The 16,096-nt window shown below is 39.3% G+C and overlaps 2 protein-coding genes across 3 annotated transcripts in view; one reads left to right on the forward strand and one right to left on the reverse strand.

The window, feature by feature from the left end:
- The window catches only part of SCYL2 (SCY1 like pseudokinase 2), a 34,542-nt gene extending 31,325 nt beyond the window's left edge, over positions 1 to 3,217 (reverse strand). For both annotated transcript variants that reach the window (XM_066549822.1, XM_066549821.1), the window contains exon 1: positions 3,071 to 3,217. The gene's annotated coding sequence lies outside the window, so the exon portion shown is untranslated. The remainder of the gene's footprint in view (positions 1 to 3,070) is intronic.
- A 122-nt stretch (positions 3,218 to 3,339) lies between these two features.
- Positions 3,340 to 15,718, forward strand: DEPDC4 (DEP domain containing 4). Its single transcript, XM_066549984.1, has 9 exons — positions 3,340 to 3,424; positions 4,933 to 5,359; positions 5,880 to 6,031; positions 6,578 to 6,764; positions 8,317 to 8,543; positions 9,377 to 9,519; positions 9,713 to 9,838; positions 11,063 to 11,141; positions 13,487 to 15,718. The coding sequence occupies exons 1-9, from the start codon at positions 3,340 to 3,342 to the stop codon at positions 13,702 to 13,704; spliced, it is 1,644 nt and encodes a 547-aa protein (XP_066406081.1). The 3' UTR covers positions 13,705 to 15,718.
- Positions 15,719 to 16,096: the final 378 nt, after the last annotated feature.

The raw sequence follows: 16,096 nt of genomic DNA on the forward strand, positions 1-16,096 counted from the left end.
GCAAAGAAAAAGAGAATGCAAGAAGAAATTATTTCCTGGAATCAGTATTATGCAGTATATTCAAAAGCAACACTTGAGGATATTTCTTCAGTCTCTCTTTCAAGTAAGATGTAAAAACATCTGTATCCTTCAGTCAAACTTAACCAAAATCAACCACACTGAGGTTACCTGGTCATGCACTCCTTCTCTCTCTGGTACTATAGATTTGATTCCACTACAAATCAGGACAAATAACCTGATTAGGTTTCAATTGCAAAGACAGACCTGTAATAGAGTTCTATAAATGTAAAAGAGGTAATAAATATACTAAACAAAACTGTTTAAAAAGTTCCCTGTGTTATGGGACAATTCCCTCCAGTGCAATTGTGTGTAACAGTATTAGCCAAGCCCCAAGCAAATCTTAGCGCAGCACTGCACGTAGAACAGCTGTGCTGCTCTACCTTGAGTCTTCAGATATGAGAAACTGTGTCTGAAATCAACAAGACAAGAATAAGAATAAGTACAAACTTGTTTGCTATATAGTTAGTGTTTTGTTGAGAACAAACCTTGAAATAAATTATGGAAACACAGAATTCCTTTATTAAGTAATTTTATTTCAGTATTTTAAATCTCATTATCACAAGAAATTAATTTTACTTTCTGATTCATTATATAGAAAAACACATGCAAGTCCTAACTGTGCAGCCCTACACCAAACTTCTAGTAAGACACTGGCTAATATCCCTGTATGAAGAAACTTTTCATTAACCTAATAAATAGGCACAAACAAGGATCATGGATTATTCTAAAAAGGATCTGTAGGCATTTCCAGCTCTCAGCAATTTTATTCAGCAGCTATTCTGTGGGCAAACTCTATATGCTAAAAGACTATAAAATCAATCCTAATGAGTTTAAGATAATCCCAAATCTAATTTACTTGGGTGTAGATCTCATGCTTTTTCCATTGTTTTGTTCACTCCCAGCCATCAAATCTTCTCTAGTACCAATGCAACACCATCTTGTTAGGACTCTCAAACACTTTGCAAAATTAACTGCAGAAATATTATTAAGAAAACACATGTGGATGCATGTTCAAATTCCTTTGTATAAATCTGAAAGGAAACTTTCTCTACAGAGATGGTGGGAAAATGGTGTAGTATTCATTAAATCAGAAGTGTCCTCTGCTGTGGGTGACAGACAAACTGCAGTGAGTAGCCTAAAAAAGCCACTAGGTGAGAATGTCAACAGCACTTTAGTATCTGAAGTGCCAGAATTTAAAATTCAAGCCTGGCAGACCCTGTCCAACCTGTTCCCCTCCAGCCTGACAGCAGGTAAACTATTGTTTAATTTAGCTTCTGAGCAAGCAGTACCAAGCAACTTGTTTCTCAATAAGCAGATGGGGTTTAAAGCTTACATCTACCTAACCGTAAATTTGTAGAAATCCTCTTATCAACATCTGAATATAAGTTAAAATAATATATTTTGCTTTATAAAAAAAATTGCTATCACCAACTTCAGTAAAAAAATCTATATATGTCAACAGGAACAAGGTATCTAGAAAATCCATGCCCCACCAAAAATATCTGTTTTGGATAGGATCTCTAATACCACAAATCATGACAAGTTAACCACATCTGAAATACACAAGTCTGGTTTTCTGCTGTAGGAAAACTTGTTTGTTCAGTTAAGACTGGTCTAGTATTTCCAAAAAAAATAATAACCAAGTGGCATTAAAGTCAGTCACCCACAATGAAATTTGCATTTCAAGTTAAAAGGTAATAAATGAGACAAATGCAAAATCGGAAGCATAACAGTGTCTGTACAAGCCACACAGGACATGCAATAAATGTTTAAGAACTCTTCCTGTTTGAATTTCATGAGTAATATCAGTGCTACTGATTCTGACTCTGCAAAATCTGGAACTAATCCTAAAAAATTCTGAATGTTCAATATGTTTTTTCATGAATGCCCCTCACAATCAGTAATGGTTTTTATACTGATGTACATCAGCAATCATAAGGCAGCATGATGAGAACAATCATTTAGCAAGGTAGTAAGCAACAACCAACACTGCACTCAGAAAGGAGGCAGAACATTCAAAATGCTGAAATACTGGCTGCTGAAATCCAAAACAAAGACTGCCCACCATTTTTCAATTCTCACACATAAAAAAAAAACAACCTGCATAATGCAAACCCAGCAGTTTAACCTCAAACTTAACCTCAAACTAATTCACAGCTTCATCTGATGTATGGCTGTGAGTGCACACCGCACAGCAGTACAACACACACTACCACTACTCTGAACTATAACAAGCTGGGATCCCCCTTGGGGAGCCCAGACCAGCAGGCTGCTGCACAGCTACTTCGTGCTGCCCAACCGCATCCTACCCACCTGCCCCGAGCCAGGATCAAGCCACAGAAATAAGTGCTGGAACAACTGAGTCACAGCAAATAAAAGGACAAAACCCCAGCATTTTTAAAGCAAAACCAAGCTTTTGCATTTGTTACAAAACATCGAGAGGATCAAATGTCATGAAGCACTGGACAAGGCTGCCCTCGCCGCACATCAATTTCTTAACTTTCATGTACCATTTCGGTACTGAGCTTCAGCTGAATCTCTACCAAAACCTCACGGAACGAGATCCATGAACAAGGTTCTGTCTGTCGCCTGGTGACAGGTGAAACCCAGCCTGTGCACTGCACAAACCCCGGTCAGCCTCCTACGGGCCAGTGCTCCGGGATGAAGTATTTACTGTTATTTCCAGCGAGAGCGGACTCGCACCGCTCCGCGCCGCAGGGCCGGTGCCTGCGCTCCCTGCTCCGCGGGGCAGCCGGCAGCAGCGCGCCGGGGGCGAGCACAGGCGGCCGCGGCCACAGGCGGCAGGTGACCCGGGATCCGCCGGCTCGGGCAGCTCAGCGCTCCCCGCGCGGCGATCGAGCCTCCGGGGCGGCCCTTCCCCTCCAGCCCTCAGCGCCGGGCACCCAGGACCCGAGACCACCGGCCCCGCGGAGCCGGCCGGCCCTGCCCGCCCCGCGCAGCGCCACCAGGCCACGGGCAGCCGCTGCCGACCCGGGCCGCGGCCTCTCACCTGAGCCCGCGGGAAGCTGCCGGCGCAGCGCCCGGCTGCCCGTCACCCTGTGGTCCCGGCGGGCCGCCTGTCACGCCGGCTCCGTCTCTCGCTCGAACCCCGTCCTGCCGCGACTACTCCATAGTGACGGCAGCAGCCTCGGCGCCGGGGCGGGGGCGGCCAGAGCTCGGCTCACTTCCGACCCGCAGGGGCGGCGCTGGGCGCGGCCGGGGGCGGCGGGCGGGAAGTGATGCGCTCTGCCGGCTTCCGCCAGGCGCCCGGCCGCGGCCATGGCGGGGTATTTGACTCCGCGCTTCAGGAGGATCCGTAGCCAGAGCGAGTTGCAGCCGCACCGGGGGAGCGGGCGGCGCCGAGGTGGGCGACGAGCGTCATCCCCATCTCTCCCCCGCAGCGTCGGAGGGGCCGGGGAGCGGAGCGGGCTGCGAGGGGCCGGCGTTTCCCCGTTGTTTGTGCTGCACCCCCGGCTGCCGGTGCCGCGGGAGGGGGCGGCGGGCAGAACGGGGCTAGGGAGGCTCGGCAGCTGGACGGGGGGGAGAGGAGCTTCCTCCGGCCGTACCCCTGGAGCTGAGCTTACGGGGGACGCCGCTGGGAGAGCTGGGCTGGGTGCCAGGCGCGGTTAATGCTCTTCAAACACTTGTTTGTCGTCTGCTGAGCTGGGTGCCATGTGTGAGGATCAACTGGGGGCTTGGGAGCATCTCCCCCAGAGGGGCTGAGAGAGCTGGGGCTGCTCCGCCGGGAGAAGAGAAGGATTGGGGGTGTCTTTGCAAGAGTGCAAAGAGGATGGAGGCAGACTGTGAAAAATGCATGTATTTTATGATTGGCTTTCGCAAATATTAAAATGAATATTATATGTGTTGTGTTAGAAAGTAATGCTGTATTAATTCTCTTTAAGTAGCGTGTTAAATATAGTTTTAGGTTATAAAAAGTGTTAAAGTAGAAACTATGCTATGTAGGATACTTTTTTTAAAGAAAGGACTTGCAGCGAAATAGCAGCCACAGGACACCTAAATCTTTCAGAGAAAAAGAATTTATTGCCCTCTTATCAGAAGAAACAAACTTCTTCCCGCCTCGAAGGCGCTGTTAGGATTCAGAGGAAGAAGCTGAAGATGACCAGACAGAATCTTGTATTTGAATGGAATTTATGCATCATGTATGAAGTACATGAATATGCAACAGGCTATTGCTTTTAAGGGTTAATCCTTTGTTAATGGGTATCCTTTTTCAGGCTCGTGCTGCCCAGAAAAAGGTACCCGGACATCCGTAACTCTTTGTCTCTATTGTCTCATATTGTCCAAATTCAAATTGTCCAAATTATTATTACTGTAATTGTATTACTATTTTTATAACCATTTTATTACTATTAAACTTTTAAAATTTTAAAAACAAGTGATTAGCATTTTTTACACTGACTCTCTTCAGTGGTACCCAGAGAGGTTGTGATATCTTGTGTGGACATCTCGGCTTCTGGAAATATTCAAAACTTGGTTCTGGGTGGCCTTGCTTGAGCAAGGAGGTTAAACCAGATAGACCCCAGAGGTTCCTGCAAGCCTCGGCTGTTTTGTGATTCTCTAATGATTTAATGTGTATGTACACAGCACATACATACGTGTGGTCATAACAATGACAAAAAAACCCCTTCGTCCCCTGTTTTTAGTGGATTTTTGTTCTCTTCTCTTGACTCTACCATAGTGGGCGTGAGTCAGCTTACAAGAAGGACTGAGTCATGAAATATTATCTTTGTGTTTGTAAAATTCAGCTGATTTCTGAATATTTAAAAAAAGATATAAAACTAAAATCACAGTGTATTTTTTTAAGTATTAAAGGTTTTAAATTTGTACAACTTTCACATAAACATTTTGCAGACTGCGATGGTCCTTTTCAAGCAACTCAGCTGTGGAATAGTATTATACATGCCCTTTACAATCAAGTGGAAATCAGAAGACGTAGACAACACCTGAAAACATACAGAAACTGCTTCACCGGCTCCAATGCTGTTGATGTGGTACTGAGCCATCTTATGCAAAGCATGTACCTAAGCTGCAATGACATTTCTCGGCTGAAGGGGGTCCGTGTATGCCAAGCATTGATGGATCACAAAGTGTTTGAGCCAGTTGGAGCCAAGCTTTACTTATTCAAGAATGGGAAGGAAACAGAGTTTGAAGACACGGACACTAGTCTCTATAGATTCGTAAACAGCAGTCTTGATCCTCTTCTTCCAGGAAAGAGTAAGGACAATGAAAGCTTCTCTCCTGAGCAAATCTACAAACAGAAAACAAAACTGTGTTCCAAGTGAGTTATTCTGGACTATTCCCATTTTTCTCTTTTTTAAAAAAAGTTAAGGAGGGTTACCTTTAAATGAAGTTATGTCCGACTAAACCAGGTGTTGGAGACTTCTGAAAAGTATGTGCCAGTTTTGAGAAACATTATGTCTAAATTGTAGATGTTTCCAGGTATTTTTGAGTAAAGTATTTTGATCTGCTCTTTGTTATTTGGAATAGTCTGGCACAATAGCATAAGCCTTGGAATAATTTGGTTTTGGTATCAATTGTGCTGAAATCTGAAACTTAGCATGAATGAGCTAGTTACTGAAAGCCAGTAAACAAAGTGGAACTAGCTAACAGTATTTGGAATCAATATCCTTGCCCTTGCCGCAAAGCAGATGTGGATGGTAGGAATTCTAGTAGCAGGATAGACTCCAGATATAATGAAGCCATAAAGTTCTGATTTAAGAGCAATTTAGTAAGTAACAGAAAGCCAAATGTGTTCTAATAGTATTTGTTATACATCTTTTGTTTTTCCCCTCCCTAAGCAAAAAGTGTGGCACAACACTTTCAAACCCATTAGCATTGGAAGCAGCTGATAAAAAAAGGATTGAGGAGCTTCTTCAATCAATACATGTTCATGCATCTTTACCTCCAAAGATCATGGTTAATGAACCAACTCGCCTGCTTTCAAAAGGAGGTGAGGATTGAATTTTTTCTTTTTAAAACTTGATTGTTCTTCACTGTATTATTTGAAATCACACTGCAACACTGTATCTTGTAGTGAGTGCCCCATTTCTGTACAACAATGCTCCACAGAGACCTATAGTTAACCTGTCGCTAATAACAAAATATCTAAATGAGCCTTAAAGGGGTTAATGCTTGTAAACAGCAGGAAACACAACAGGGTTACGTTTTTGCATAATGTGCTATTTATGAAAATACTACTTCAGAAGGCAGTAGGTTTTAAGATTAAGACTATCTTTATTATGTGATTCCTTTGCTTTTCACTTGTCTTTTTTTTCTTCTACTAATTAGTTTATTCTGAATCCTAGATGGGGGAGACATTTATATTTTTTTTAGCATTCCTATTTTGATCCCTTCTTACCCAGCACAGCAACTTCACATTATGCTGTTACTGAGTTTTCTTTGAACACTTAAAAGATTCTTTGGTGAGTAAAAACAAAGGTTAGTTGTTTATGTAAGATCTTGTTTCTGAAGGTTTTTTGTTTGTTTATGGTATCAGTAATAGAAGATGTCTGGAAACAGCAAGCTCTGCTACGACTGCTGCAGTTAATTGATGTTCCCCTTCTAGAAGATATCTTGGTGTCTTCAGTGAAGACAAAGTCAGAGAGTTTTGGCAAAGAAGAAGACATGATTATCTCAAATACTTTCCTGGACAGAGAGGTTGCATGTAGCTTAAACTTGCCTGAGTAAGTTTTATATCTGTTAAATGAATTTATTAGTAAAGGCTTTATTTTATTCTTGATCAAATATTTGTGTTAAGTGAACAAACAGACATCATTATGTTTGTGTACTTGTAGACAGAGGTGACATAAGTGTGATTGACTTCAGAAGTGCTAAGTGATTTCACAAAAAGTATATATTTAGAGTTGGACATTTGAGCATTTTAAGTAAACATTAGAACTTAACCTTGAATGTTGTAAACATGCCTAGTTTCTAGATCAGATTCTTTACTCTTAGGCCTCTGTAACAGATACCAGAACTTGAAAACTTTATTCTGAGTCTTTGTAGCAGTTCCTGGTGGCTGTGGTGTGAAGATAGAAAGTCAATAGTGCATCTATTGTTAGCAAGAGAAAAGAAGAAACTAAGCTGTAGCACTGAAGAATGCTTATATAATGAGAATATAAATGTGGCTGCATGTTGTCAATGTTCTTTTCCTTAAGTCTTCTCTTACTTTTGTAGTGTTCCTGTTTAGTGTACTGAGGCTGATCTCTATCTTGCATATACTTTTAATGAATATGTCAAGGCTCATGTGAATGTCTTAGGAATTACTATTTTTGTCAAATTAATTCAGTTTTTATCTGTAATTTAACAATCTTTGTTTCTGTTCTCCATGATAAAAATAAGATTCTGTGGATCTTAAATTATATTTGCAACTTGTCATTGGTTCAGATCAAATTATTTTAGGTCCAGAATCAGGTAAAAGCTATTGTTCTTCTGCCCCACACATTTCCATGATTTTATATTCCTTCTGTACAAAATGGTTGGGACTTTTTCCTCTGATTTTCTGGCTTCTTTCAACAATAAACTGTGCACCCGAATTTTAGGTGCATAATTAGGTTATGTTTTCTTTCCTTAGTTAAGATATACAGACAAAAGATGCTTGTGAAAACTCATACCTTTATAGTAGGTTATATAATAAACTGCTTCTGTAGCCCTCTGGGATTTAACCAACTTTTATTTTCCTCTTTTTTCAAACTAACTGTCTTTTTCTCTTCTGTTAAGATCAGGTTTTTTCACCCTGGTTAGCCCTGGTGGGTTTTCAATGTGTGTCTTGGAGTAATGGTTTTTAAATACTGCTGAATTCCTGGGGTCAGTGACAGCCTGGCATGATTGCAGCTTGTTTTGATCTGGGTTTGTCTCAGGTGTATTGCCTTTAGCATTAGAAAAACATGGAAGTTGCCCATTTTGAGCAGGTTCTTGAACTGCTGTAGTGAAATAAGTTACACAAACTGCTTAATAAACCAGTTCAGCATTGTGGTTCATATATGTGACTATACCTGCATGGTTATTTCTATCTAGTTTTCTTTTAGAGGATTAAATGGACCCTGAGATAGCTCAGTTGTTTAGAGCATGGTGCTAATTATACCAAGGTTACAGATTCAATCCCATTTCCTTAAGAGTTGGATGCAATGATCCTTGTGTGTCCCTTTCTGACTCAAAATATTCTATGAATCTGTGAAAATAAAAATAGGTAGAGCATTTTAAAGCAAGCACTAAAACAACCTTTTTCTTCTGCAGGCTTGACAGATGGCTCTATGCTGCAATTGAGTGCTTGGAGTATTTTCCTGACCAATTCCTAGTGATGGTTAGTCAGCAGTTACCTCAAAGCACTGACAACCCCAGCAGTCTGAATACATACAAGAAGATTCTTTTTGATGTTATTATGAAGTATTACAACCAAAAGAAGGACTCTCTTCTTGCCACTCAGGATTTTGATATTCATTCAGGAATTATAGAACTTATAGGTAAGAGCAACCTGGAACAAAAAATAAAGATGGAAGCTGTGTAGAGGAAGTCACTAAGTATCAATTGACTGAATCATGACACCATTTGCAGTGCCATTGCAGATGCACTTTTTAGGTTTGAAGGAAATGCTCAAGATCACTATTATGAACCTCTACTCAAGACAAGGACAAATTTCAAAGTTAGATCAATTTGCTTAGGGCCTGGTCCAACTGAATTTTGAAAATCTGGAAGGATAGAGATTCACCATCCTCTGTGGGTAACTCAATATGTAACTACTCCCATTGTGAAAGTTACTTACCCCAGGTCAGAATTTGCCTTATTGCTACTACTAAGTAATAACATAAAACTAAAATCATTGCTATACAGTTTTTCCTGTTAACCAGAATAAGGTTTTTAAAGTTATGAACATAGGGTCCTTTTCAGTAATAGAAATTATTTAAAATTATAAAAGGGACTATTGAGAGCCCTCCCATCATATGCACAGAAGTAAACCAGAAGGGTTTCATTTAAGTACAAGTTTAGGATTTATCCTACCTAAATAGGCTTTAGTGCTGCTGCTTCAGTCCTGTTGGGTTGTTGTGCCTTAACCCCAGCTGCCAACTAAGTACTACAAAGCTGCTCACTCACTGCCTGCTGCCACTCTGCCCCTGGTGGGGGAGGAAAAATTAAAACTTGTGGATTGAGGAACGAATCCTTTGATAACTGGAACAACATGAAATTTTGTCTGGAAGGAAACACCCCCAAAACTGGGATTATTATTGGGATTTAAATAAGTATTCATGGCTCTGAAAATGAGTAGTAACATTGGATATGCTGTTTTACTCCATGACAGAAAAAGGAAAAACAGATCAAGCTCTAGAGGCATTACAACTTTATTTAAAATTATTAGCACCAAATATCAGGGAAGAACTTCACAGGCTCCTTACATTCCTAGCCATTGCATCGGAATCTGAGGGCTACAGATTGCAAAAACAAGTAAGTATCTGTTCTGCTTAATGTGAAAAATAGCAGTTTGTCATAGTAAAGTTAAATTTTTGTCTAGTTAGAAGTATTCTGTTTACTGCCTTTCCATGTTATCTGTTTCCCACTGATAGCATCCCGTTGCACTTAGTCTTTGCTAGCACTCTGCAAGTCGGTCTAATGCCAAATCCGGGTACTATTTTTCTAGTTTGAGAACAGATTTGTGATCATCAAGACTTGTACAAAGTTCATCTTACAAAACAGGACACTGTCAAAGCCACAGGCAGAACTGCTGACTCAGTTTCTGATGGACAATCACTCCGAGCTCTTCAAGGTATCGTTCTCCTTTACATCATTGGCTTTGTCATGTTAAATGTTAAAAGCCATGAATTGCCTTTTTTTGAGCACGACAAGTCTGAGGAGCTGTGTTTAATGTTCCATTTGTTACAGTTTAATAGTACAGCCAAACAGGGTGAGAAGCTATTCCAGACTATACAGGACAGATTTTTGAGAGCTTTTCAATCCTTTATAAGTTATATCCTCTCTTTGTATTTGAATGATTTCTGTTAGGAAAATATTTAAAATATTAATAATTTTTATAGAGTCATTTTGGCACCTTGTTGGTAATGAATGCCTACTAAATATTTAAGTATCTTAATGTATTTCTCCTTTAGAAGTTCACTGGCATACTATGAGTGGTAGAAAAATGGCATGCTCTTGTACCCCAGTGTATGTGTATAGCTTTGACAAATCTAAAAGATCTTTCAGCATTTTGGAATGTTAACTTCTAAATTGAAGAAAACAAACAGAACCACAAAATACTAGTAGCCTTTCTATTAAATTTGATGAGTTGTGTAAATATGCACATATAATCTCCTTAATTTATGTTTCATCATATTGTCACATTGAAAAGATGAAACTTTACCATACTCTATAAAAATAAGCTTCACAGAAATTTGGTTTCAGTAAAATAGTGGTTTTTATTTTTATACAACACATTGATTTCCACTTCTGACTTCAGGTTGAGACATGGGAGAACTTTTTTTTTTTTAATTAGCTCCATTTTATTTTGAAAGCATTAAGTGGTTAGTGAGGGTTTTATATTTGTTAAGACACAGCCAACTCCCCTTTTTTAATTTGTGTTAAGGGTTCTGACATGAGGGTTGGGCCTTTGATTCCCCACTGGAGTTAGGGCCAGAACTGTGCAGCAGTGACAGCAGGATGGTGGTTCACTCTGACAGCTGCAATTGAGAGCCTTGTGTGAAAGCTGAAATCAGCTTGTTTTAAACTGCAGTTTTTGCCATGGAAAGCAGCATCTAGAATTTTTGCTTCCTATTTCTTTGGCCAGAAATACCAGAAATAAACACATGTATCTTAGTAAAACTATGTATTTTAGTGCAATTCTGTGAGAGACTTTGAATGTGTACAAAAAAAATGTGGGCATAAATTCTTCTGCATTTATCTATGTGTTTTTAAATTGGTTATCTGAAAGCTTTACATTATAAAAATATAGAAGTATTGCTTTTGTAATATTTTCTTTGTTGGATTGTATTTTCAGGCTCCTTTAACTCTTCTGGAACTAATGAGTAGGAGACTTCAGAGTTTGCTAGAAGAGCAAGATCCAGATATCAATTCAGGTAGATGATGGGATAAATTTTTTATTTAAATTATTGTATAAGAACTAATTTATCATCAGTTGCCTATAATTGTGTGTAGAGTTCTTTTTCTTTGTTGGAAGTGAAGCATAGGGGCATTAGTGGCTAATGCACTAAATATTAAATTATATGCTATCTGCAAAACTGGTCTGAATATTGGAGAGCAAGGATTCTATTAATATCTACTATGGATATGCTACGATTTTTTAATTTTTTTTTTTTTTTACCAAATAATTTCTTTCTGGAAATAGTAGTGCAAAATGTGCTTCCTGAAGTGATTTGCTTCTAATTTGGTTTGGGAATTTGATGAGACTTTGTATTTAGGAGCAGTAGTCTTTTATTTTTGCCACAAGACACCTATAAATTGTCACAGAACTCAGTAGTTCCAGGTTCTTATAGATGACTTGAGTACAGACTTTGATTGTTTAGTGTTTAGAAGAACTCTCTCCTTTTTCTGGGTAAGCCTAAAGTTTATTAAGATCTTAGGCACCAGGTGTCAAATGCCTTCCTTTTAGGCTACAATACCTTTATGTATGTGGAGTTAATGCTTTTCAGCTTATTTCTTTTGAGCTAACATTCTGTCTGGCCTTGCTGCCAATACTGATTAATAGGGTTGGCTTAAATAATTGAATTTCTCTCTGACTCTTCATCTTCTTTGACTCCTGTATTGCCAGTGCATTGTGTGCTTAAACACTGAAGAGAAACCATTGGGAAACAAACTGCACTAAGTTATTTTGCTGTGTAATATTACATTTAATACAGCAGCTGCTGGAGAAGTAGTTTGGTACAGAATCTTTTACCATCTGTGTTGGATTCTGGAATGAGGCCAAATTCCTTCTGGTTCAGTGTTCTGAGAATCACATATTATGAAGCCAAAGAATACAGAAATGAGCAGCAGTGGGAAGAGCTGCCTGTCTGTAATATTTTCAGAGTCTGTGTGATCTCCATTGACACCCTGAAGAGACAACAGAAGCACAAACCCCATATTCCATTTTTCTTACTAAGTTTTGGGGTTCCAGTCTATAAATGCATATAGGTTCCATCGACTTGTTGAAATAGTTTGATCTGATTGTAAGCTCTCTGGCATGGCATATTTCTGTTTTCCTGTGTGCCTCATATGCTGGTGTCATTTTCCCTTTTTCCAAAATCTTTCCTAGGAGCTATTGAGCATTCTTAGCTGGTGAACTTCTTAAGTTCAGGTGGGAGCAGGAGGGAACTCTGGGAGACCCACACAAGAAAAGGGGTCTGTCAATTGCAGGAAAGTAATCCTTAGGTCTGCTGGAAATAAAAAATACTAAAACCAGCAAGAGAACTCTGGAATTTGTTTTAATCTAGTAAGACACTTGAAACCACAGAACTTAAGATCCATACTGAAGTTTTAAGAGTTAATCTCTTTGTCAGTTGTTAAGCCTTCCCTTTTAAAAGAGCTGTCTTTTTTCTTCATCTGATTCTACTAAACCATAAAAATATTGATATTTGACAAACTTACTTTATAAGAAGGGAAGGACAGGTCCACATGAAAACTCTGACAGGTCAGGTTAATACTACTCTCTATGTGAAGCCTAAAGATGATGGTGTTTGTAAAGGATTAATAAGAAGTCTTTCCCCTTTAGGCAACTGACAATTGTTCAAACAAATTGCTCTCTAATATGTATAGGAATAAAAAGTGTCTGTGGAGTAGCTGAATGCCTGTCTTTGCTCGGGCCAGAACTCACCTGCCCAGTGAGGGGGCTTGAGTCCTTGCAGGGCAGCACTTTACTGCAGATTCACAACCTTTCAATAGCTAAGGTGTGCTGAGTTAAGTATCCCTCTTGCATCACCTCTGTTTCTGGTGCCCAAACCATGCTCAGATGTCTACTCATGTAGAAGCTCCTAAATTCTGTTCCTGATTTTTGTAGTCTGGTTTAGAGGTAACTATTTCTCCAAAGTATGTATTCACTTGCATTAGGTACTGAGCCTTGCTTACAGATCTGATTTAGTCACAGAGAACCTTTGGATCCTGACAAATGCAAGGTGCCATTCTTATTGTGTAATGTTCTTCTTGTCTCTGTGTGAGAACTGTATTTGCTCTTTTTCTTGCAGGCCTGTTTTGCAATACAGAATCTTCTATGATACTGTACTTGTAACGCTGCTTTTCAACTTTATTTTTGTAATTCGTGTTTAGATTTCTATCCATTCTCAGTGGAGAGCTGTATGTTTCACATTACTTGTAGATGTAATCACATCTGAACTAAAATATCAATACACCTATGTTTCTTATCATATTTTGTAACAAGGCTTTTACATGATGCACGAAACTTAATCTGAGCCTCTGATTTCTCACAAAGGCTTCACCTTCTGTCAACGCATTACGACTAAAGAATATGAAGATCAAAAGCAACAAACCAATCAGTATCTTCTAGCACTGGTTCAAGACATAGACAATGACCCTACTGTTCCTTTGAAGCAAAAGAAGAAGTTAATCAAAGAATTTCGAAAATACCATTCTTTTGTCTACTGTAGTGGTTGTAAAACTACATGTGAATTTTGTACTCCAAATGGTTAGACTTCAATACAGCCTTTTTTAATATTTTTTTAAAAGAGTGAAGGAGGGAGGCACATGAAAATTGCTCATAAAAATGTTTTTATCTTCAGTTTCAGGAAGCTACAACTATCAAAATTACTATGCTGCTATAAAGCATTAAATCTAATTTATCTTTTAAGCAAAATATACTTAATTATTTGTAAGTAAGTAGTAACAGCTCACTGCTTGGGCTGCCCTGAGTTCAGGGTTTGGCACTTTTTTCAATCTGTCCCACAGCCCCATGGCTTTCTGTCTGAGCCACATCTATGTTCTGAGCCATGCTTGGATTGATAATCAGTAGGGGGTTTTAATCTTTTCTATCTTTAATTAATAATAACTTAATCTCATCTTAAACATAGGTTATGACTCCTCTGGGTATTGTAAAAGTGCATGAAGTGTGTAAAAAATGTTGGAAGCAGGTCAGTGGGTTTTGAATCTGCAGCAGGAAGGATTTATTAGGCAAGTGAGCTGTGAGTGCTTGCAGTCAGTAATTACAACCTGTTGTTACTGCCTCCCCACTCTGGCAGACTGAGCCTCTGCTAATTCAAGGAAAAAGTTACATTTTGAAGAAATCCTCTCCAGGTCTCTTTGTAGGCTCCCTTAAGGTACAGGAAGGCAACAATTAGGTCACCCCAAAGCCTTCTCTTTTTCATGCTCTCTCAGCCTTTTTTTAATAATAAATAAATATGTGATATAGTGTGAGAGGTTACATTATTTCTTTGATCCTTGCAACAGACATTTAGTCATGTATTGGACAAAGGCTCAAAGACTTGGTATTGGAAGGGACCTCTGGTCTACTCTCACCAGCCAGATTGAAAGTGGAGTTGATTAGTGCAGGCTGCTCAAGGACTTTTCCAGTTAAGTTTAGAGTATCTACAAAAACAGATATGCCACAGCCTCTTGGGTGAGTCTGGTCCAGACTTTCACCAGTCTCACAGTATTTAAAAACAAGCAAACAAATCCTACCTCCACACAAAAAAGAAAGAAAATACCCAACCAAAATAAACTGCCTTATGCTTAGGCAGAATTTCTTGCACTGCCTCCTGTCCTTTTACTGGCACTGCTGAAGTGTCTGGCTCAGTCTTCTTCACTCCCTCCCATGAGCATTCTCAGGGCTAAACAATCACAGCACTCTCAGCCTCTTCCCTGTGTGACAGATCCTCTACTTTATCATTTTCTTGGCCCCAGTGCTGGACTAGTTCCACTATAAGCATGATTTAATGATTTATTTTTTTTTCTGTTGTGAGTGTGCTGCTTTAGGTGTCTCCATCCTCCTGTAGGCTCAAATACAGTCAAGTGAGCAGGATACCAAAGCTTTCTTAGAACAAGTGCTGTTTGTTTTTTTTTTTTTTTTAATTAAAATAGTTGCACTGTAAGATATAAACAACACAACTTATTACCTGTGCACTTAGTTAACTTGCATATTTGAAGTAGCCTTATTTAAGTTACCTGGCCCTATTAGAAATCAGGGAATGTAGTTGAAATCTCTGTCCATGAATCCATGTTTATGCACTTGTTATTTACGTGTGACTCACCAGTGTGAAATAAATAATTTCTAGAGGAGGAAACACATCCAAGTTTCCCCTTTCAATGCCCTAATTCCTATGCTACAGGGCCATGTATTCTTTTTCTAGCCCTGTGTGGGATTTTAGTCACTCTCCCAGAAGAGGGAGAATATACAGAAGCAGGTTATTGAGACTTGTAAACAGGAAAGCTTTTCCTGACTAAGTGCTTCTGGTGTTGTGTAGTAGAAGAAAGAGGTTTTAGTTGGTTTTTTTTCCTAATCTCTGTGCCTTCAGTCTGTTTACTGTGTCTTACTCAAAATACTAAACCTGGTAACAGGGAGGGGTGATAACATGGTAATTTGTAGGCTGGATGGGCTGGGAATTGCTTTGGGGAAAAACTGTGTTGTTAAAAAACAAACTTGCACTTTGTGACTTGATTTAGAATTTTCTTGTGGTAATTTAAATGTAATAAATAATTGTATAAAAACTGATGAGCCTTTCATTTCATAGTGTGTTCATTGGGAAGAGGCAGGTCAAGGGGGGTAGAACCAGGTATTAAACAGTAAGGAAGTGTTCTGAGCAGCAGTTTATAGCTGCCCTGTGGTTCCCTTCAGTTCATGGGACTAAAGAAGAAGCTAAATTGATCTAGTTCTGAAAAGGAAAGGAAGAGCACTTGAGAGCCATGTTTTATTCACATACCCTAACAGAGAATCTACTTACCTGTTCATCTTCTCTTGACAGAAGCTTGTTATTTTACATCTAAGGGCCCACAGAATAGGTTTGGTGAACTATAGACTACTGGTTTTCAGTTAAGTTCCAAAATTAGAAAAATTTTACTGGACTGTAGAAAGTTCTGTCACATATTTTTA

This window comes from Molothrus aeneus, chromosome 5, assembly GCF_037042795.1.
Source record: "Molothrus aeneus isolate 106 chromosome 5, BPBGC_Maene_1.0, whole genome shotgun sequence".
Taxonomy (NCBI): Eukaryota; Metazoa; Chordata; class Aves; order Passeriformes; family Icteridae; genus Molothrus; species Molothrus aeneus.

Coding starts and splice junctions, on each gene's coding strand:
- DEPDC4 (XM_066549984.1), top strand. CDS start 3,340: ATGGCGGGGTATTTGACTCCGCGCTTCAGGAGGATCCGTAGCCAGAGC. Junction 6,032..6,577: donor TCGCCTGCTTTCAAAAGGAG/GTGAGGATTGAA, acceptor TTATGGTATCAG/TAATAGAAGATGTCTGGAAA. Junction 6,765..8,316: donor TGTAGCTTAAACTTGCCTGA/GTAAGTTTTATA, acceptor TTTCTTCTGCAG/GCTTGACAGATGGCTCTATG.